General features: G+C 39.7%; 1 protein-coding gene across 2 annotated transcripts; it reads left to right on the top strand.

The window, feature by feature from the left end:
• The first annotated feature begins 953 nt into the window (after positions 1–953).
• On the top strand, positions 954–19477 carry hsf2 (heat shock transcription factor 2). Of its 2 annotated transcripts, XM_041958462.1 has the most exons (12): positions 954–1134; positions 1565–1673; positions 3913–4040; positions 5331–5455; positions 7954–8029; positions 8472–8533; positions 9100–9178; positions 9737–9870; positions 12851–13138; positions 16043–16145; positions 17113–17179; positions 17803–19477. In XM_041958462.1, the coding sequence occupies exons 1-12, from the start codon at positions 1042–1044 to the stop codon at positions 18129–18131; spliced, it is 1593 nt and encodes a 530-aa protein (XP_041814396.1). In that variant the 5' UTR covers positions 954–1041; the 3' UTR covers positions 18132–19477. The 2 variants fall into 2 exon arrangements, with proteins under 2 accessions (XP_041814396.1, XP_041814397.1); XM_041958463.1 differs by lacking the exons at positions 954–1134; positions 1565–1673; positions 3913–4040 and adding an exon at positions 4062–5104.
• The last annotated feature ends 1573 nt before the right edge of the window (positions 19478–21050 follow it).

Here is a 21050-nt window from a genome sequence, read left to right as displayed (position 1 = left end):
AGCAAAATGGCCAATAAGTGGACATTCAAATACACTGAAACGGACAACAGTTCAATTCTTCATGTGTTGTGTCCATCAGGACAGCAGTAGATGATCAAAGGTCAAATCCCATTTTCAGTTGCTGACTTGCAGTCATTGGCTCCGTTATGTAAACCTATTTCAACCTCTGCTTGACCTGAACTTCACCAAGCAGCTAAGTGGAATTCAGCCATCATTCATCACATTATTTAGACGTGTTCTTCTTCTACTCTCACATGTGAAAATGTCCTCTGTGAAAACTGCCCCTGACTTTGTCCCACCTCTGACCACTTGTGTGTTCACAGGAGGTGATACAGGGACGTCCTAATGCAAACAACAATGTTGCTGGAATAAATTTTACAGTGTCAGATTAACTTTTTTGTTAATCTGCTTTTAGTCATTTATCAACTATTATTATCACTCGTTTGTTTAATTTTAGGTAACTCTAAAGTTTTGACAATGCAATAAAAGGGAGACTTTTACATTCAGTCCAAAACAGAGTAGGTATGGTAAGAAGTAGAGGAAATAAGAGGAAAGAGCAAGATATATTAAGCAGGCTGAGAACTGGGCACAGACTCCTTAGCAGTACACTTTCCATCATAGAAAAACATCCAATGGGTGGTTGCAATCAGTGTCATGAGGCTGAGACAGTTGAGTATATTCTTACATCATGCAGGGAATTTACAGATGACAGGAAAGAAATTATGACGCAGTTACGGAAAATATGGTGTATTTTAGAATGTCGGGGGAACGTCCAAGGTATGAAATTGATATTTCGTCGACTGGAGAGACGACTGTAAGGGGATGCTATAGTATCTCTCCTGAAAATGAATAAAGATGGAGAATAAAACCTGAGGGTGGCAGTAATGCAACATCATGTATGCCAGCTGCCGTAAAACCTCGAAGAAGAAGAAGAAGAAGAAGAAGAAGAAGAAGAAGAAGCATTTCTAACAGGCTAACGTTACAAAACAGAGCAAACACTGCGTTTTACAGTCAAAGTGCATTTGTCCTTGAATTTGCGACATGAAGCACAATTCGAACGTCCCTGCTTTCCTCACCAAGCTGTGGACGCTGGTTGAGGATGCAGACACAAATGAATTTATTTGCTGGAGTCAGGTAACGTAAAACTGTTAAACATTACGGTTAGCATACAGTTGTGAAAGCTAACGCAAAGCAGACAACATTCGCCTTAAGTTAACGCAGCAAGTGTAGCATATCGCCACATAATGCAAATAACAATTGATTGTTAGGGTTCAGCCGTCGTGCATGTATTGCTTCCTATTCGTATTAAGCACAGAGCGTGATCAGCAACCAGTAGCTGAAGTTAAATATCAACTGTTAGCTAATCAGTATTTTCCGTCCCACTAGTTAGCTAACGTTAAGCCAAATCCTATCTCTGTGTCATTCCAGCATCAGGTCATCTTTGAGTTTTGTACAGATAGTCACTCTGTAGATGCGTGTGTGCAGATTGGATCACACACTAAAATAGGTCCGTTAGCCGTCTGATCAGCTGTTCTGACTGTTGACTGATGTTTGTTGTTTCCAGGAAGGCAACAGCTTCCTAGTGTTGGACGAGCAGCGCTTTGCCAAGGAGATCCTCCCTAAGTTCTTCAAGCACAACAACATGGCCAGTTTTATCAGGCAGCTCAATATGTGTAAGACAGTATTCACCACCCCACTCCATTTGTAGCGTTACCTATCAGAGCACCGGCGTTGTGCCATTAGTCAGTGCTTCATAGTTGTTTTAGAGTGACTCACAGGTGGCTGCTGGAGAGGGCTGGTTCTGGCTTCATTTGGTTAATCTGCAGCCACAATGAGATAACCCAGATAACCGGTATATAGTGACACATAAATCAGTTAGCATATACATATATCACAATTAGTTTCACTGCCAAGGTGACAAGCAGATAACTCACCAGAGACTGACCCACCTCTCCACCCAGCCAAAAAGCAGGGTCAGCACCAAGTAAGGCTGGAACTATCAGTTATTTTCACTATCAGTCTGCACAATTTTCTCAATGAAGCAATTATTTGGTTTGTCTATAGAATATCAGAAAATAGAGAAAAATGCCTGTTGTAATGTACCACAGATCAATGTGATGTGGTCAGATGGCTTGTTTCATTCAGCAAACTGTCCAAAGGATCAAGAGATAATTTCAAAAACTATTCAGTTGTAGGACATGTAGGACAAAGAACATCATATCCTGACATTTTAGAAGCTGATGCGAGTAAATGTTTGGTATTTTTAATTGGAAAGGACTACCACAATGAATCGGTTATCAAAATGATTGACAGTTCTTTTGTCTCTCTTTTTTTCTGTTGGATTAATTAACTAATGATTGCATCTCGCACCAGGGTTTATCCCATGGTGTGTCTTTTCAGGTTTTAAATTTTTCTTCTGTTGATCCAAGGTCCAACTCAGAAGACTCTGACATGACTGCACATCTGGCATACAGCAATGGCTTCCAAAAGTTCACTTGAAACTGCTAAAATCGCAAATAAGTTTGTTTCTCTGCTGTTTTTATATGAAGCCAGTCTGGGTTAATGGTACCTTTTAAGTAACATTATAGTCTGGCAAAGATCTGCTGGAATGCTCACCTTCAATGATGTCTGCTATTATGGCTAATATGTGAAAATCAACAGCAGAGAGAAAGTGAGATTTGGGAGTTTCAGTTGAACTTATGATAGCCAGATCTGAAGGTGTGTAATCATGTCAGAGGCTGTGGTCACGCACGGTTTGGATTTTGATTACTATTCTTGCAATATGGTACAGTTGCTTGGAGTGGCCAAAAAGGAAGAGGACTTATATTTCAGGAAAAGTTTCCCACATTTAATAAACCAAATAGAATAACATTTTAATACACATCATATAATTTCATTAAGTCACTAGAGAAGTCCTATGATAATACGACTTTACAGAATAGGTTTACTGAGAATTTTGTTTGGCATATTTCTAGTGTCATTTTATATATATTCTTGTTATTGTGTTATTGGGCATCTCTCTCTCCCTCTGTCTCCCTCTCTCCCATGAATGTAATGTTTCATTAACACCTTGAGGGAGTTTCTTGAACGTTGGCACAGACATTCACTCAGACTCCAGGATGAACTTTTTTGATTTTAGTGGTCAAGGTCACTGTGACCTCAACTGATGACTGGTTAGCAGAGGCACACAACCAGTCATCAGTTTTCAGTTTTCTCTCAGCAGACATGCTGTCTTGCTTGCCCATCAGGTCGGCCAATTCTGCTTCCACAGAAAGTCAGTGAACAGCTATATTGAATTATTCCTCAGTTTTCTCAGTAGTACACTGGTACACCAATCACGTATGAATACCTGACTAAAAATGACTGATTTTATTAGTTTCAGTCAGGGTATTTAACACTGCTGGTCAAAGATTGGCAGTGCTTTGAAGAGATTATACACTGCTCCATGCTATTCAATCCAATACAAAAGACCTGCAGTTGTTGTTGACGCTATGTCAGAGGCTTTTTGATCTGCCATTTTGGAGAATGTATTTTGTGATGTTATTTTGAATTATACTGAAAATTGTTTGTGTTATTTACTTCCATAACTCAAACTTCCAGAGATACCAAATAGCAAATAAATGGCCAATTGTACATCACCATGTGAGATCTTTATCACGTGTGTAGATTGTGAACCCAGTCTTTACTACTATAGCAATATAAAGATAGCTCTACATTGGGATGTTTATGAACATGTGACAACCCAGGTACCCTGGGTGCTCTTAAAGGAGTCTGCATATTTCTGTTTCTGTGTGTTTCTTGCATGTGCACTTATATGGACACATTTAAGAGGGAGTGTTTCTTGCTATTTTTTAATGAGATTGCGCATGTGTGTGCACATGCATGCATGTTTTTTTTTTTTCATGTGTTCAGATGGATTCCGTAAAGTGATGCACATTGACACAGGCATTGTGAAACAGGAGAGGGATGGTCCAGTGGAGTTTCAGCACCCCTACTTCAAACATGGACAGGACGACCTGCTGGAGAATATCAAGAGGAAGGTGGAGTCATCTCCCCGTTGTCTCTCTTTTCAGTCAGCAGAATTTCTGTTATGAATATGTTGCCAAAGACCTTGTGACTCAAGCATAGGTAGCTAACCTCAAGGTAACAAACCTTTAATGGATGACTCAAAAACCATTCAAATCATATGTATGTATCATCATATTTACTGCGATCAGAAGTTGCTGAATGCAGGATGAAAGTGCCATCCACTTGCCAAAAACATCCCTGAAAGTAGGAAAAAAGTGTAGTTTTTTTCTTCCTCTTCAAGATCAACAGTCATAGTAGGACTGAGGCGCTGGTTTGATATATAGGCCACACCCTGATAATAAATCTTATGGTGACTAGTTAATCATGTTCCACCATTAGGATGAGAACATGATGAGATAATAATGTTACAACACTAGGGTGAGGCACAAAATCAAGAGGCCTTTAGAAAATCTAAATTTTAAACAAACAATGACAGGTGCAATAGCCAATCAAATAATGTCAAAGTGACAAGAACCATGATGTGTCATACCACACACACAGATTTTAAATTTTAAAATTAATATTAAAAATACATTAATTTTATATAGATTTAATTATCTGATTATCTGAATTCATGCATTCTTCTTTCTTTTTTTTCTGGGTCCTACTATGATTGTTGATCGTGAAGGCCTGAGTGCTTTAATTATTTGATAAAGGAGAAATGCATATGGAGCCAGAGTCTGTGAAAGTCTGTCAAGTCTGCTTCCAGTGTTTAGCACCTCATTACAAGCCTTGGTGTGTATTACTTTGTTACAAAAATGCATCGTCTAACAAACTGCTCAGCAGGTCTTTGGACAACTCACTGTGAAATTTTGGACAACACTTGTTTTGACACTGAAGCCAGAGTCAGACCACGATCCATGTCTGTTTTGTCTATTTACACCCAGGACAGATCTATGTACAGACTTGTTAAGCCTTGTTTATCACAAAAACTGGAAGCAGGGGAACAGTCCTATCAAAGCTTTACTGGAAATACAGAGACATGGGCATTTTCCCACCCCACTGGTCTGGTACTTCAAATGCTGTGAATCAGATGGTGGGTGTTTGTATTTATGGAGATTATAAGATTGTGATTGTGGTTACATTTTGAGTTTCTTCCTATACATTCTCTGCATCAAGACCTTTGAGTCTTCTATCTGTTCCTTTTCTCATTTACTGCCTAATGTCTTGTGCAAATCCTTATGTCACAGTTTTGCTGTCCTTGATGCTTCCAGTATGAAAAAAACTGTAAAAACAAGATTTGACTGTAATTTATCTTTCAGGTTTCTAATACTCGGCCAGAGGACAATAAGATTCGACAGGAAGACCTGACCAAGATCTTGGCGAGTGTTCAGAGTGTTCACACCAAGCAGGAGAACATTGATGCCAGGCTAGCAACACTGAAGAGGTAAGTGTAAAGCAGGGGACAGGTCACCCCCAGAAAATGTATGGGAAATCAAAATGAAGAACAAAGTCCAGTAGTTCTAGTTTTTTACTCTCCTAGGTTAAGATGATGTGGTGGACTAGCAATAGTGTGTAAAAATGATGTGAAAATGCTCCCAGGTTTCTGTTAGTAACCAACCCAGCTTTTCTTACAACGTGTTTGTTATTCACATCACAAACCCTGTGTCTGTTATGGCCAAAAACAATACCTGCTAGGGCTGTTGAAACTAGCCAAAAATTATGTTCAATTATTCCTTCAAAAAAAACCCCCACAAAGGTTCAAACCGTTCAAATATCTATCTACAACTTTCTCCCTTTTTTACTTAGCTGGGGAAAGCTCCTAAACCGGGGGACCAACACTGTGCTTTTTAGCAGAAACTCTTTTTGCTCCCCTTGATATCGGTCTGTCAAGTCCTTTAGTATGAGTCTCTTCACTTGGGCAATGGCCATGGGCATATCATTAGACTCCTTAAAATGAGTTGACATCATCCCAGATCATAAATGCATTGTTTTTGATGCCATCTTTTCATCACATCAGTCAAACCTTTTAGCACACTGTCTCTCAAATACCTTTTCTTCTCTGGTCCACGGCCTGCTCAGGTTGGTGATTTGTGAAGCTGGCTGATATTTCAGTACCTCATAGCCAGATCCACCTCTAAAATCAATTAATCAAAATCACAATATCCACTGTATAAAAAGGCAATGTAGACAGGGTGAATGCAGGTTTCATGTTCACTCTACTATGTGAAGGAGTTGGTTGATTAAAGAGCCAATAAAAATAACCCAATGTTTCTTTTTAAAACTATGATCACCTTTTAAACAATTATGCCTTCCACCATTTCTTCACCCTCTGTCAATAACTGTCCAAAACTTCTGTCCTTGTCTGTTGATGAAATTGGTACAGTCAGAGCATCCAGTTTCTTCCTTGAGTCATGTTGTCCTTTCCAGCCGTACTCTGCAGTTTTGCTCCTGTTTCAGGAGTAGTTGACACTGTATTCCCCGTATCTCTGTCCCACTCTCTCCTACTTTTGCCATTGTGTCATCTAAATTCTGCAAGGATGTACTAAGCACCATTGGCCCTCCATTATTTTCAATAAATCCTTTACCTCTAGTTGTGTTACAATTCATTTTAAGATGTCCTCTAATCAACTGCTTCTGAAAAAAAACTTCAGAACTATATAGCAACCTCAAAGTTGCCCTTTATTTCTAAAGTCTTGGAAAAAGTTTTCTGCAGTTATCTTTTGCTTTTCCAAGAGGAATTATTTATTTATTCATTCCAAGATTATTGACAAATTCTAGTCTGGTTTCCATAGGAGGCACAGCAGAGACAGCTCTTCTTTCACAAAAGAAATGTTTTTGGTGTCCAATCACGGGGAAACCTTCTAGATTTAAGTGCTGCTTTCGAAAGAACAGATCATAATATTTTATTAGAACTTCTGGAATACCTGGTATAGCACTTGAATTGGTCTCTTCTTATCTAATTAGAATTGTTTTTATCAAAGCCTGTCAATGTATCTTCATTCAAAGGTCGATTCTACGACCTGTTTTATTCTCCCTTTACATGCTCCCCTTTAGGGCACATTAGCTGTGTCACTAATCATTGCTATGCTGATGGTATCCAGGTCTACTTGTGAAACCTGGAAAAGTTTCAGATTTGCTGATTTTACAAAGGAACTTGCACTTAAAGCATTAAAGTACTCAGAAAAAAAATGCAGAAAAATGTCCCCTGTGAATGTTATGCTACTGTACATTATATTGTCAGATTATTATATGCATTACTGTAAAAGTGTGATTTTACTCTTGTAGTTGGTTGAGGTGGAGTTAATTTTGAACTACTACTTTGTACAGGATTGCAGCTAATGATTACTTTCTAAATGGAATAATCTGAATATTTTCTTTATTAATATATTATTTGGTTTGTAAAAATAGTGAGAAACGCGTCCTGATTACCCAGAGCCCAAAGAGATGCCTTCACAATTCTTGCTTTGTCCAACCAATAGTCCAAACTTCAAAATTCTAATAAATTAATCAGCACTAATGAAAAGGAAAAGCTGCAAATCCTCACATTTTCAAGATGGAACTTAAACTCAAAGTTCAAGATTTGTATTGAGTGACAGAACTCACAGATTATTGAACACAGCAAACTCTGTTATGTGTTTTAAATCTCCACACCTGTTTATTCTAAACTTGTCCTGCTTTGTTACATGATAGGACAGGACAGAGTGATGCAAACTCCTGTCAATGTAATGCTATAGAATAGAACACCACCTCCAATACTGTAGCCTTAACATTATCGTAGAGTGGGAAAACACCCCTCTGATTACACGTCAGAAACTAACTTCATCAGCACTGAACATTGTCAGTGAATGAAAATCATAATGAAGGTATAGAACCTCAGAAGAGATGGCGTTGGTTCTGCAGTTCATTCTCTTGACTGTGAATGTAACCTGTTTTGTTGTTTAGGGAGAATGAAGCTCTGTGGAGAGAGATCTCAGATCTGAGACAGAAACATGCCCATCAACAACAGCTAATCAAAAAGGTGAGCACTTTACTGGACCCATCAGTTTACACTCTCCTGAAGTACATTCACATTCATGTCTCCTGCAAACACCTCCACTGAAATAAGCTGCATTTTTTTCTTATTTCTGAAAGACATTTTATTACACTTCATTTCACAATCCAGGAGAAAAAAAAATCAGTTCAGGTTACTTTGCACATGCGTCAGTCATTATGAGCACTTTCGACCACTCATGTGAGTGGTGCTTCCTTTTCGGTACAACAGTAAGCATGACTCCATGCAAATTACAAATAGAAAAAAGACATGTCATTTTATTTAGTGGCCATGTCAACATTTTTGTGACACTGAATGGATTACTTTGGGAAGGGAAATGTTAAATGCAACCACAGCCACCAGGTGTTATCCACAAACTCCAAATCCAGTTGCATTTTGTGTTGAATTACAGAGACTGTTCTTTTTTCAGCTGATACATTTCATCGTCACACTGGTTCAGAACAACCACATCCTGAATTTAAAGCGCAAAAGGTGAGTTGACACTGTGTTACATCCTTCAGGTAGGATTGGAGTGAGAGTACTGGTCCTTTAAATGACACACATTCTGTGAACCTGTCAGAGATGCATTGGTGAAGTAGTTACTCAATCTAAGCCATGACCAAATAAGCTGCCTCATGAAATGCAAAGACCAGTCATATAGTGTATCGTTTTTAATATGTAATAGTAACACTTGGGGCGAAAGCTGATTCACTCACAGAGGCAGCATTAAAGACAGGTGTTGCTTTGACACAGTGTTTGTTTTGAAATGCACTATGCACTCAATACTATATACATACAATAATTACTTTGTTGCATGATAGTTACATTGCTGTGTAAATAATGACGCTGCAGCTCATGATTTTCTTTATTCGTCTGTTAGTTATTAGTGTATTGTGTTTTTGATTAAATTGTTGATCATAATTTACAATAAGATAAAAGAAATAACGTCTTCATTGTTAAAGCTGTAACCAGCAAGCATTTTGACTTTACAGCACTCTCATAATGTAAACTGTCGTCTGTATGAACTTTAAATGTTGATGTCACCATCTTTTTCACAGGCCAGTTCTTATGAACAGCAATGGAAAGAAGCCCAAATACATTCATCAGATCTATGATGAGAAAGTGTGTATGGACCAGGTCAGTAAACAGAAGCACCTAATAATAACCATCAGAAGTACTACTTACTGTGAACACTAACACAAAATGCTAAATATAGTAGAAAATATGCTAAATATTAGTTTTCTGAGCATACTAAAGTGTTTTTGCATTCACATCATGGTGATTTAGTTTTAATGCATATTTATGTATACACACACACACACACACACACATACATGCATTCGGTTGTGCTATTATTCAATTGCACATTGAATCTAATATTAATATATTACAAATACATCTATTTAGGGGCGTTAAACGTTTGGCACCTCTTATTGTTTGATCCTTGGAAAATATTGGTCACTTCCGATTTTTCAATGTCATTGACAGCATGATAGAGCATTCTGGATGTTTAATCTTAAGATGATAATAAAACAAGCTATTAAAATGACACTAACTGGTGTTTTGCACATTCTGTTTCTTATTACAATTTACACCACATCCCAACTTTTTTGTAAATGCCATTGTTGATAATGTTGAATGTGTCATCTGTTTTATGGGAATAGATCTGATTCTGACTGTGTGTGTTGTGTTTAGTCATCTGTCAACAGTCTAAATGGTGTGAAGGGCTCAGAGATATCAGATGAGGTTGTCATCTGTGATCTGACTCAGACTGATACTGACATGACGGCTGAGGTCACAGAGGAGTCACCCAGAGCCTATGAGCAAGGGTAAGACTATTTACCTTTGACTCTTCAGAGCATTCACGCTGTTCTACTGCTTTCACAACCACCACGTTAGACATAAAGGTAAACAGGTAGCAGCTGCAAGACAAATGTGTCTGCTTTGCAAGGTTTTTTAAGGCAGGGCAGGCAGTTGTACTGAGCCATACCATGAACAACCACAAGCAGCCGAATCGCGCTGGCACCATGTGAGTGTTTTTGTTTATTTCATAGATTAAATGCTGGTGAGTTGAAACGCATACATACAGACGTATGCGTCTGTTAGACCATACAGATACACTGCAGATTTAGGCTCAGTTGGTGCAGTTATGGACTGTAAATGGACTGGACTTTATATAGCGCTTTTCTAGTCTGCCGACCGCTCAAAGCTTTGCGACACGAGCCTGCATTCACCCATTCACATATGGTAGCTAAAACCTGCTCATTACGAGCATTAACACGTTCACACACATTGGGAGCAACTTGGGGTTCAGTATCTTGCCCATCTTGCCCCATGTAGACTGCCGAGGCCAGGGATCGAACCACTAACCTTCTGATAAGTGGACGACCTGAGCCACAGTCTTCCCACAGGAAAGTTTGTATGAGTATAGTCATCCAGAGGTGGCAGCTCTGGCAGGATATCTGAGTGTCTTGGCACAAGAACAGGAGGCAGCACTGGGGTCTCCACCCTCTGGTAGTGGTAGGGGTTGTGGTATGGGTTAATGCAGACTTCATCCTTTTTTAGGTGGAAGGCATACTCACAGGCCTCAATGATGCACAGCTCGTGGTGACTGTGAAGGTCCGGCACCACAAGCGGTAGTAGATAACATGGGGAAGCCCCTTCCTGTGGGAGACCTGCAGGTGGCCATCCAGTGATCTGGTTTGGTCAGGGTAGCTGTTCTATCGTATTTGGTGTTATCAGTCCCCATATTTCAGAGCAATTGCAGTTAGGCTTGGGGTTTGCTACCTACAGTGTTAAAAAACATAATTTCATAATTGATGGAATTATTTGATGTTTGTTTACCTTGATAGACAAAGAGGGGCCATGGTAGAGGAAGTATCCACATTAGAAAACGTACTAATACCACACTGTTAAAATACCCCATTACAAGTAAAAATCAAGCATTCAATACTTCACTTCATGTTGGGACTCACCACATGGATGAGCAATGCTCAGCATGTAAAGCTGAAAGCCTGAACAAAGCGATACCCTCATGCAAAGACCAAAGCCTGAAAAGGAACTAACATCCTGTCAGACCTTGTGATTCTCAACCAAGTGCAAGATTTGGTTTGAAACAAATTCTGGTTTTCCAATGAACAAGACCCACAGGAACATGATCATGATGTCACCAAGAATGTAAGAATCAATGCACCCCGCTCTGCCTTGCCTTTCCACTGCAACATCCTCTTTGCTGTAGGTGGTGTGTTGTTCCTAATCAAACATTTGTGCTTGAAGTAGCCTAGGTAACAGTCTTTTAACTCACTGGACGAGTTACAGACTGTTTGTGTTCACTGATCACACTTGGATGCTGGAGATCAGCTGCATGTGTAAACTGTGATCTAATTTGCCTGCGGTAGGAACACGGATTACCCGTTTTCCAACAGGAGCCACACCCCCCCCCCCCCCGTCTCTCCATAAGCTACTGGCCCTGATGGTATCAGCTCCAGACTGCTCAGGGACTGTGCAGTTCAGTTTTGCAGGGTCGTTCTGCAGATATTCAACATGAACCTAAATCTGGAGAGAGTTCCAGCCTTGTGGAAAACTTTCTGTGTGGTTCCAGTGCCAAAGACTGTGCATCCCAGGGAGCCCAACCACTTCAGGCTGGTAGCCTTAACTTCCTACCTGATGAAGACCCTGGAAAGGATTATACTAAACCTCCTCCGTCACCTGAGGAGCAGCAAGCTGGACCCCCTGCAGTTCGCATATTGACCAGGCATTGGTGTGGAAGATGCAGTCGTCTACCTGCTCCATCGCTCGCTTTCCCACCTGTAGAGCACTGGGAGCACCATGAGGGTTATGTTTTTTGACTTCTCCAGTGCTTTCAACATAATTCAGCCATCGCTGCTGAGGGGGAGCAGGAAAGAGCCAGAGTAGACTGTCACCTGGCTGCATGGACCATCAGCTACCTCACCAACAGACCTCAGTATGTGAGGCTTTGTGACTGTGTGTCATATGTGGTAGTTTGCACCACTGGGGCACCACAGGATATTTCGCTCTCTCCTTTTCTCTTCACATTACACACATCAGACTTCAGCACTTCTGCAGTCTTCTACGCAGTGGTCTGCTGGGGCTGTGGAAGCTCTCAGAGGGACAGAAAGAGACTGAACAGACTGGTCAGGTGAGCTAGTTCTGTCCTGGACTGCCCTCTGGAGTCCATTGAGGATGTAGGTGAGAGGATGTTAGTCAAGCTGACATCTATCATTGACAAAACCTCCCACCCCCTGTATGCCACAGTGGGGGCCCTCAGCAGCTCCTTCAGCAACAGGCTGCTGCATTCACTCTATAGGAAGGAACGCTACCACAGAGCCTTCATTCCATTAGCTGTCAGAGTGTTCAATTCCAGCATTGCTTAATGTAGCACTGGGTCCATATTCAGACTGTTTTTGCACTGATGTGTGATTGATAATACACACATTTGTGCAATGTTACTCTCTTTAAGTACTCAACCTATGCATATATACTAGTATTCTACTGTGACACATATTTATTACTGTGTAATAGTGTAAATGCAGTACTTACTTTATCCATACCCACCATGTGCAATTTCAATTCATGTGCAATCTCAATTAAAACTGTGAAATTGTCTACAATTTTTAGCATTAATATCAGAAAGTGGGAAAAAGAATCAAGTTTTGTAGAGAACGGTTGTAAGGGGAATTCTCCTTTATAACAAAACTTTGAATAAGTTGATACATACTGCTGCCAGTATATTAAACTGGCACCAGTGTCTTTCTTAATGACATGCTGTATTAAAATGTTGTCTCTCAGTGATGTGGAAATCGTGGAAGTGGAACTGGACAGCTGTGTGCTGCCAGCTGAGACGGAGGTGAGCACCACCTGCACCGCTGAAATGAAACAGACAGAGGCTGGTGTGTCAGCAGCAGCGGCAGTAGATGACAGCCAGAGGAGCAAAACTTTAAACAACAGTGGACCAACCAGCAGTGCCCTCCAGCTAAATAAACCCTCAGCCCTGAGTCTGGAGGACCCTGTAAAGATGATGGACTCCATACTAAATGAGAATGGAGCAATATCACAGAACATCAACCTGCTGGGCAAGTAAGTGCAAATCTTAATTATGATTCATTTTATTTGAAATGCATATTTAAACAGCTGGTTAGTAAAAATCATTGTTCTGATGTGTTTCTGATGCTTGCAGTATCAACTTATGATAAAATTGTCATATAATATCACAATATTTTGCCATATGTTCTAGCTCTACCATTTTCCTAAATTGAGTTGAAACTGAACCTTTGGCATGGTGTTATTATATACACATGCACTGGACGAGTTTTAAACTTTTTCTCCATCTCCAGTGAAGCTACTAAACTATACATGGGTAACAAATTGATGAAAAAAACAAAATAAAGGATCTTAGTTGGATTGGGTGGGTTTCTGGTTTTGCTGGTCCAAATAACTCTAACCATTGTGCCATTCCCATGAGTGCTCCAGTGCAACTAGATCCCTTTCAGAAGCTTTGTAATCCAGCCTTGAACTGCAGTTCCTTTTTGAGACTAAAAGAAATCCAGATGACAAATCAAACAACAAAACAGTTGTTGTTAGCATGACAACATTTCAGGAAGTCTGAAGAGCAGGAACACAAAACATCAGTGTGAATGTACTATTAAATTGCACTGAAGGGAGCTACGGTGTGCAGACATTTTTGTCAGGTTTTCATTGTTGTCCTTTGTTGGGTTGAGTCTGTTGACTAGTCTGGAGGTTGTGTTTATGACTTGTCGACCAATCAGACACTATGTTTCTGATTGGGCATTTCCACTCACCGGCCACTTAATTAGATACACCTGTCCAACTACTCATTTACACAAATTTCTAATCAGCCAATCACATGGCAGCAACTCAATGCATTTAGGCATGTAGACATGGTTAAAACGATCTGCTGCAGTTCAAACCGAGCATCAGAATGGGGAAGAAAGGTTGTTGGTGCCAGACGGGCTGGTCTGAGTATTTCAGAAACTGCTGATCTACTGGGATTTTCACGCACAACCATCTCCAGGGTTTACAGAGAATGGTCTGAAAAAGAGGAAATATCTAGTGAGCGGCAGTTCTGTGGGTGAAAATGCCTTGTTGATGGCAGAGGTCAGAGGAGATTGGCCAGACTGGTTCGAGCTGATAGAAAGGCAACAGTAACTCAAATAACCACTCGTTACAACCGAGGTATGCAGAAGAGCATCTCTGAACGCACAACACGTCAAACCTTGAGGCAAATGGGCTACAGCGGCAGAAGACCACACCGCGTGCCACTCCTGTCAGCTAAGAACAGGAATCTGAGGCTACAATTCACACAGGCTCACTACTAGGTTATGTTCGCGAAACGGACAACATTGCTGTGAGTCTAAATTATGTTTGGGTCATATAAAAATTCAAATGGCTACTCTGTTATGTTGTGGAAACTCTACAAACACTCATGGTAGGATATCCAGGTTGAATGACATTACATTACAACTTAAAGTAGGCAGAAACTTCAGCTAATGTAAGTTTCATTATCCTTAAAATGCAAATACTAGTCACTGCTGGCTGGTAACTGTGGTAGTTTTTATTGGATTATAGATTAACATTGCTTTCTTCCCAACTTGTTTTTAACAGTTGAATAATGTTACATTGGTTAGCATGTTTGGTTCAATGAAACTATAGAAAGTAGGGCCACAACATCCGATTATCAGCATTCTAATGCTTTGCTGGGTCCAAGGCTTTGCTGCCCATTCTCTTAAAGCCTATGGGAGATGCATGGAGAAGCACCCAAAAAAACCAACATATCTACGTCATACAACCTTTGATGAAGGACTGTCTTTACCATTACCAAAGAACGAATTTCGGCGAATAGGCTACTAACTGATTTTTCCAAATGTGCACATTTGTTTATTTGCTGTTGGTTTCCAGATAGTATCCAAAGATGATTGTGGACATACTTCATAGGGCTCCTCATGGGTCAGATTAAAATACTCACCATGCCAAATTAAAAAAAAGTTGCAGGTGAAGCGTCCCTTAGAAATTTTGAGTTTAGAATAAATAAATATTATTAACAAAATCTGTGTTCTTCATTCCTTCTATCTTTATTATTGATCCAGAGGCTGCTGATTGACAGGGCTAATAATAGCTGGTCTTATGGGAATGTCACATATTCAAATGAAACGTTATTATAGAAAATGTCACCCCTTGTACAGTTGTCATGAATGGGGAAAATATGCTTTTCCTTTTTTGCTTGATGTGCAATTTCAGCTGCTCAACAGTTCGAGGTGCCCTTTTTCATATTTTATGTTTCATAATGCGGCAAACATTTTCAAAGGGTGAGAAGTTGGGACTGCAGCCTGGACAATTTAGTATCCAGACTGTTTTACCATGAAGCCATGCTGTTGTTATACGTGCAGTCTGTGGTTTAGCTTTGTCTTGCTGAAATAAGCAAGGCCTTCCCTGAAAAAGACATCTATTTGGCAGCATATGTTGCTCTAAAAGCTGTATATGATGCCTTCACAGATGTGCAGGTTACCCATGCCATCTGCACTAATGCCCCCCCCCATACTATTGTGGATGCTGGCTTTTGAAATGTGCGCTAATAGCCCTAAGATCACTGCCATGTAGTATTGGTTTTCGGCACAGTCTGTCAGAGTGGTGAACCCCTGCCTCTCTTTACTTCAGAGTGACTTTTACGCAGCGTCCCAACTTCGTTGGAAACAGGGTTGTACAATTGTGTGTTTCACAAAGTGCTGAACCTTGCCCCATCCTTGCTTGTGAATGACTTTCTCGAGGATGCCCCTTTCATACCCAATCGGGATACTGTCATCTGTTCCAAATGAACCTGTTTTTCTTGTGGAATGTTCAAAGGAAAACAGAGAAAGAAACCAATGTATCTGATTAGCCAGTATAACAATGTCCTCTGGTCAGGTCTGCCATCGGGTGATTGGTCATTGATGGACTGCATGTGTGTGTGTTTGTCTGTCTTGTCAGGGTGGAGCTGATGGATTATCTGGACAGTATTGACTGCAGTCTGGAGGACTTCCAGGCCATGCTTTATGGAAGACAGTTTGGTATCGATTTTGATGCCCTTGAGGTAAAATAATATCATATACACACTTAACCTGAATGCATTCACCTGATCAGTACTTCCTGAAACTTAATACATATCTAATCAGTTTTATTTCAGCACTGTGGAGAAGAATGCAAACATACTGTTGACAATATGACTGTTTTCACACTGCTGGTAGTGTAAAACATGAAGGGTTAATATCAATAGGTGTCACCCCATGCAGGACACTGTGATGGCACTGAGCAGCTCCTTCAGACACAGGCTGCTTCACCCAAAGTGTGTGAAGCAGGGATAACCTGTCAACCGTCCTGTTTCTTGTGGGATTCTCTTGTATTCTTTACCCTTCTTAAAAAAAAGCGAAAAGTTTGCTGTAACATTGACAGGTGTATTTGATAGTGGCAGTATGCACAACTTTCTCTGTAACATCTAGTGACGAGAAGTCATTCACTCAAACAGCACCTGCCAATAAAACAAAAGGGATGAGCATGAGAGAGAGAGAGTATCTGCCAAAAAGACTTGAACTGTGTATCTCACCAAATAGAGGTTTACTGTACTGAATGAAGAACAATGCCAGTCAAAGTCATGCTATTTGTAAATTATGTCACATGGATTTTAGTATATCACAAGGAAAAGTTATGTGAGATGTGACAAAGCTGCCAGGTATAAGCACGCGCTCGAGGTGCTGAATTTTAGAATTCATTGTTGCACAGAACAACTGTGGATTCCTCCATCTGTTACATTTGAATCCAGGGATCTCTCTCCAGCCAATATAGACAGATAGAATGATTACAGTGACCAGTAACTCTTCCATGGCCATATGCAGTATGGCTCTGCAAACACTGTTTGTCTGTAACAGAGTTGAAAAAGTGTAAACCATTCATCATTTAATCCATCTATGCTACTGGCCATATTTTTTTTGAAAACCAGGCTGTTATTCTTTTTTGGGTTGAAGCTAATTTTGTATAGTGATTTCATCTCCATGTCTTTTCAGGATAGTGTGTCCTTCAAAGAGAACAATGCACAGCTAAATAGAGGCAGGACAGATGAAGACAACACAGGTGAGAACACTCACACTAATACCTCAGTTTACCTGGACTGCACGGAGGCCTTTATGCCACCTGCAGTGACATACTTGGTTAAATCCTGTTGAGATATGTGGACAATTTTTAATGTGCAATTATATTTGTTGCAAATCCGAAATAACATCAATGTGATGGAGAGACAATTACTTAGTCACTAAGCAAGGAGCTGATCCATATAAATTTAAGCATTTTGACAAGTTGTAGTTGTAGTTCATTTATTTATCTTAAACTCTAGTCACCCAAAGTGGGAATATAAAAAGAAAAAAGTCAAAGTGAGAGGCGTCCCTTCGTCTGTGCTAATGTTAAGTCTGCAAATGTTAGACGTGATTCAACCGTCAGGATTCTACTCTCATTTATCTCAACTGGAGGGTTTAACAGCTGTCTTCTAGAACATATTCCTCATACAGTGTTTTGATAATAGTGGTGGATAGTGTTTGTAGCTGTTCTCCATCCAACAAATGAATAGTTTTCACAGTCAAAGACAGTGATTACATTTAGGGAGATGGTGATTATTGGGCTTATTTTCTGTGTTAAATTATACACAGCCTGGGCAGATTTTTTTTGTTTTTTTACCGGACTCCTCTGTGTTATGTGTTCAGATAAGCAGTTGATCCAGTACACTTCCTGCCCCCTGCTGGCCTTCCTCGATGGCTGCACCCCTCCTCCAGAGATAGATCAGGGCACCAGCAGCACCAGCTCCTCTAATACCCACCTCCAGCCCTGTTCCAGCTCCAGTGCTTCTGGGGAGGCTGAGCTGCACTCAGAGTTGCTGGACACCAGCCTGGAACTGAAACAGCCAGTTCGCAGCTCCCTGATACGCCTGGAGCCTCTGACAGAGGCAGAGGCAAGTGAAGAAACACTCTTCTACCTGTGTGAGTTAAGTCCTGCTGGACCAGAGGCTGACTCCACTGCACTGGACAGAGTGTGAGCTGGAACGACTGCTCATACCACAGACTACATCCCTCCATCCTCCAGACAGTACTGACATTGTGTGTTAATATACCCTTACCTCTGTGGCCACCAGGCTGGTGGAAGAATAAAGGAACCGCATACACATTTCTACATGTAAGACTTTTGCATTGCAGATAACATTTGAGTTACAGAAATAAGCCACATTGAATAATAATAATAATAACAATAATAATAATAATAATAGTTTATAGTATATAGTTTAACAACCACTGGCAGGTTATTAACCCTTTGAACCAAATAATTGCACCCCTTCTTCTCAGAGTCATAACTCAATCAAGACAGAGCATACCCAACTTACACAAACTATTCATAAAGTATCTCTGTCATTGCCATTAAGGATGAACACCCATAAACCTCTCAGGATTCATATTAAATAGAGGCTGCCCATATCATTAGAGCTTTCCTCATAATCATTAAATGAAACTTTTCTTCTGTATCAACAGTAATCCATCATCTTGTTGTCTGTACGTCCGTGTTTACACCTGGATTTATTTGGCAACAGTATACTTCCTGTTTACACCACCCAAAGCATGATGGGAACAGTAGCAAAACAGAAAGCATTCTTTTCACAAATGGAAATAAAAAAAAAACAAAGTGAGAAAAACTAATTAAAAATAGATTTGCTTTCTGTTTTACATAGTCAGTAGTTTTTGTCTTTACTGTCTCAAAATATGCTGTCATGGTTTTATTTCCCTGGAACACTGACACTCTCCACTCACATATACACAGACTACAGACACAGGCAAGAGGTTTGATTTGCCGAAACATTTTTCATAAACATTGTTCTACATCATGTCTAGTGACACTGCCTTGCAAATTAATAAAAAAAACAGGTGAGGGTTTAATAGGGTAAACACATTTTGTGTCTGAAATTAGTTTTTGATGACAAGAGTACTTAATCATCATTATGTTTATTTTTATGACTTGAATGTTTTTTTTCAACACAATGGTCTCAAATGTAAAAATGACTTGAGAGGCACAGACTGACTATTATAAGAACAGGGTGACCAGGACCTTGATTCTTCTTCAGCTTCTCCATCAGCACAGCTTCCTGTCTGTGCTGTTGGGCCTAAAGACAGAAGCCTTTGGTCTCATCTGGTCTTCAGCATTTTCACTCAGCATTGCAGCACATCTGGTCTTGCGACATCAGTGGGGAGGCTTCCTCACCTGAGCTGTATTAAGATGTACTAAACCTTTGTATGTTCTTCTAAAAATCTGTTTATTCTGAGTTTTGTTTTTATCTTTTGCTACATTTCTGTCCACATAGCTGAGATATTCTTCATAAAGCAACATTTCTTCAGATAGTGTTTTCAAACTTCTTTGACTTCAGACTTGAAAGAGTGAATTTTGTTACATTCACTTATGAAAGCAACATTAAAGACATCTGGGACAAAATGTGAACTTAAGACTGTACGTTAACCTGTCAAAAACCTGTCAGTCAGAGTGGGGGATGAGGTAGATATACAGTAGGTGTGCAGTAGATAATTGACAGTCACCTGAATATTTGTCCATATATATGTGTGTGTTATAAGTTTAGATACAGATGTCAAATATCTGATGAAACTGGCTCTGGGACTGATAAAACATCTGTAAAGAATGAGCTCTGTGTGTCCATCTGAGAACACAAAACCACATCAGATCTGATCAGAACACCAGTAATGGTCTACATGAATTAAGCAATATAAAAATAGAAGTGAACAGTCTTAGTGTCAAAGTTAACCTTTGAACAGCAGTTCTACACTCTAGGTCCACTTGCTAACTATTTACAGAGCTTATAAATGGATCGTTACATTGAAAGCTCATGAAAAAGCTGTGTTATCATGAGACCAAAGTTCATGTGATGACAACAGAGCCCTCTCCAGGACAACTGAACGAAATTCATGTGAGGAAGACCGCAAAATGCAGTTTGCAATTCTGGTAAAAGAGGATAAAGTTAAAGAGTTTTAAAGAGTTAAAATGATTTTGCCAAACAACAGTCAATTTAAAATTTCATCTATTGATTGATCCAACAACATACAGGTGTTAAAACATGGGAGACCAAGTATTCGTCACCGCAAAGGAAGGAAGTTTGTGTGTCTGTGTCAGGGAACAAAAAATACCATTTAATTATGACTAAACTTGCTGTGAGTGTCCAGTTCTGTGAGTGCAAACTGCAAAGAGGACGTGGAATTGAGGCATCGTTAAGAAACGTTCACATTTGTTACTGAAGTAATCGAAAGTGAGGTGTTGACAACCTGCATTAAATCATCAAACATTTTTCAGATATTACTGTGTATCATGAAACAAAACGAAAGTAAGGGAAACAGGAAAAACACCCCGACTGGCTTCAACCAATGTTGTTTTATCTTCCAGCTGTAAGTTTGTTCCTAATCTTTATAGCTCATGACAAATCATGATGGTTGTACAGTGATTAAATGGCAGTGTAAATGATTAGTCATATAACAGGACATGCTTGGCAACATGCTTGAAGACCTGCTGTCCTTGTTATCAAGAATTAAAAAAAACATGCTCAAAGCATCACCCACACTAATTTTGTTAAAATGCCAACTTGTTCCTTAAATCCCTGAATCTCCTCCAAGCCCCCTGCTCAGTAAGTCAACACTGTTCATACTTTTGTTTTGTTTTTGTTTTTTTTGTATCAAACAAGTATGTTTGGAATCGGGGTTGTATTTGCTCTTTACTGATCATCATTCACTTAATAATGACACATTTAGACATTGGTGAATTAAATGTGTTGTTTATGAAACACTCTTGAAAACAGTGACAGTTCAAATATTCACACCCAATCCATAGTGCAACCTCACACATACAAACAAAAATATTCATTAGAATTATTACAACAAATACATTAGAATATTAAAAATGTGCAACTTTT

Source organism: Chelmon rostratus, chromosome 18 (genome assembly GCF_017976325.1).
Source record: "Chelmon rostratus isolate fCheRos1 chromosome 18, fCheRos1.pri, whole genome shotgun sequence".
NCBI classification, from domain to species: Eukaryota; Metazoa; Chordata; class Actinopteri; order Chaetodontiformes; family Chaetodontidae; genus Chelmon; species Chelmon rostratus.
The sequence above is the reverse complement of the archived record's forward strand: the minus strand, read 5'-3'. Positions and strand labels throughout refer to the sequence as shown.

Coding starts and splice junctions, on each gene's coding strand:
- hsf2 (XM_041958462.1), top strand. CDS start 1,042: ATGAAGCACAATTCGAACGTCCCTGCTTTCCTCACCAAGCTGTGGACG. Junction 1,674..3,912: donor TATCAGGCAGCTCAATATGT/GTAAGACAGTAT, acceptor TCATGTGTTCAG/ATGGATTCCGTAAAGTGATG. Junction 5,456..7,953: donor AGGCTAGCAACACTGAAGAG/GTAAGTGTAAAG, acceptor TTTGTTGTTTAG/GGAGAATGAAGCTCTGTGGA.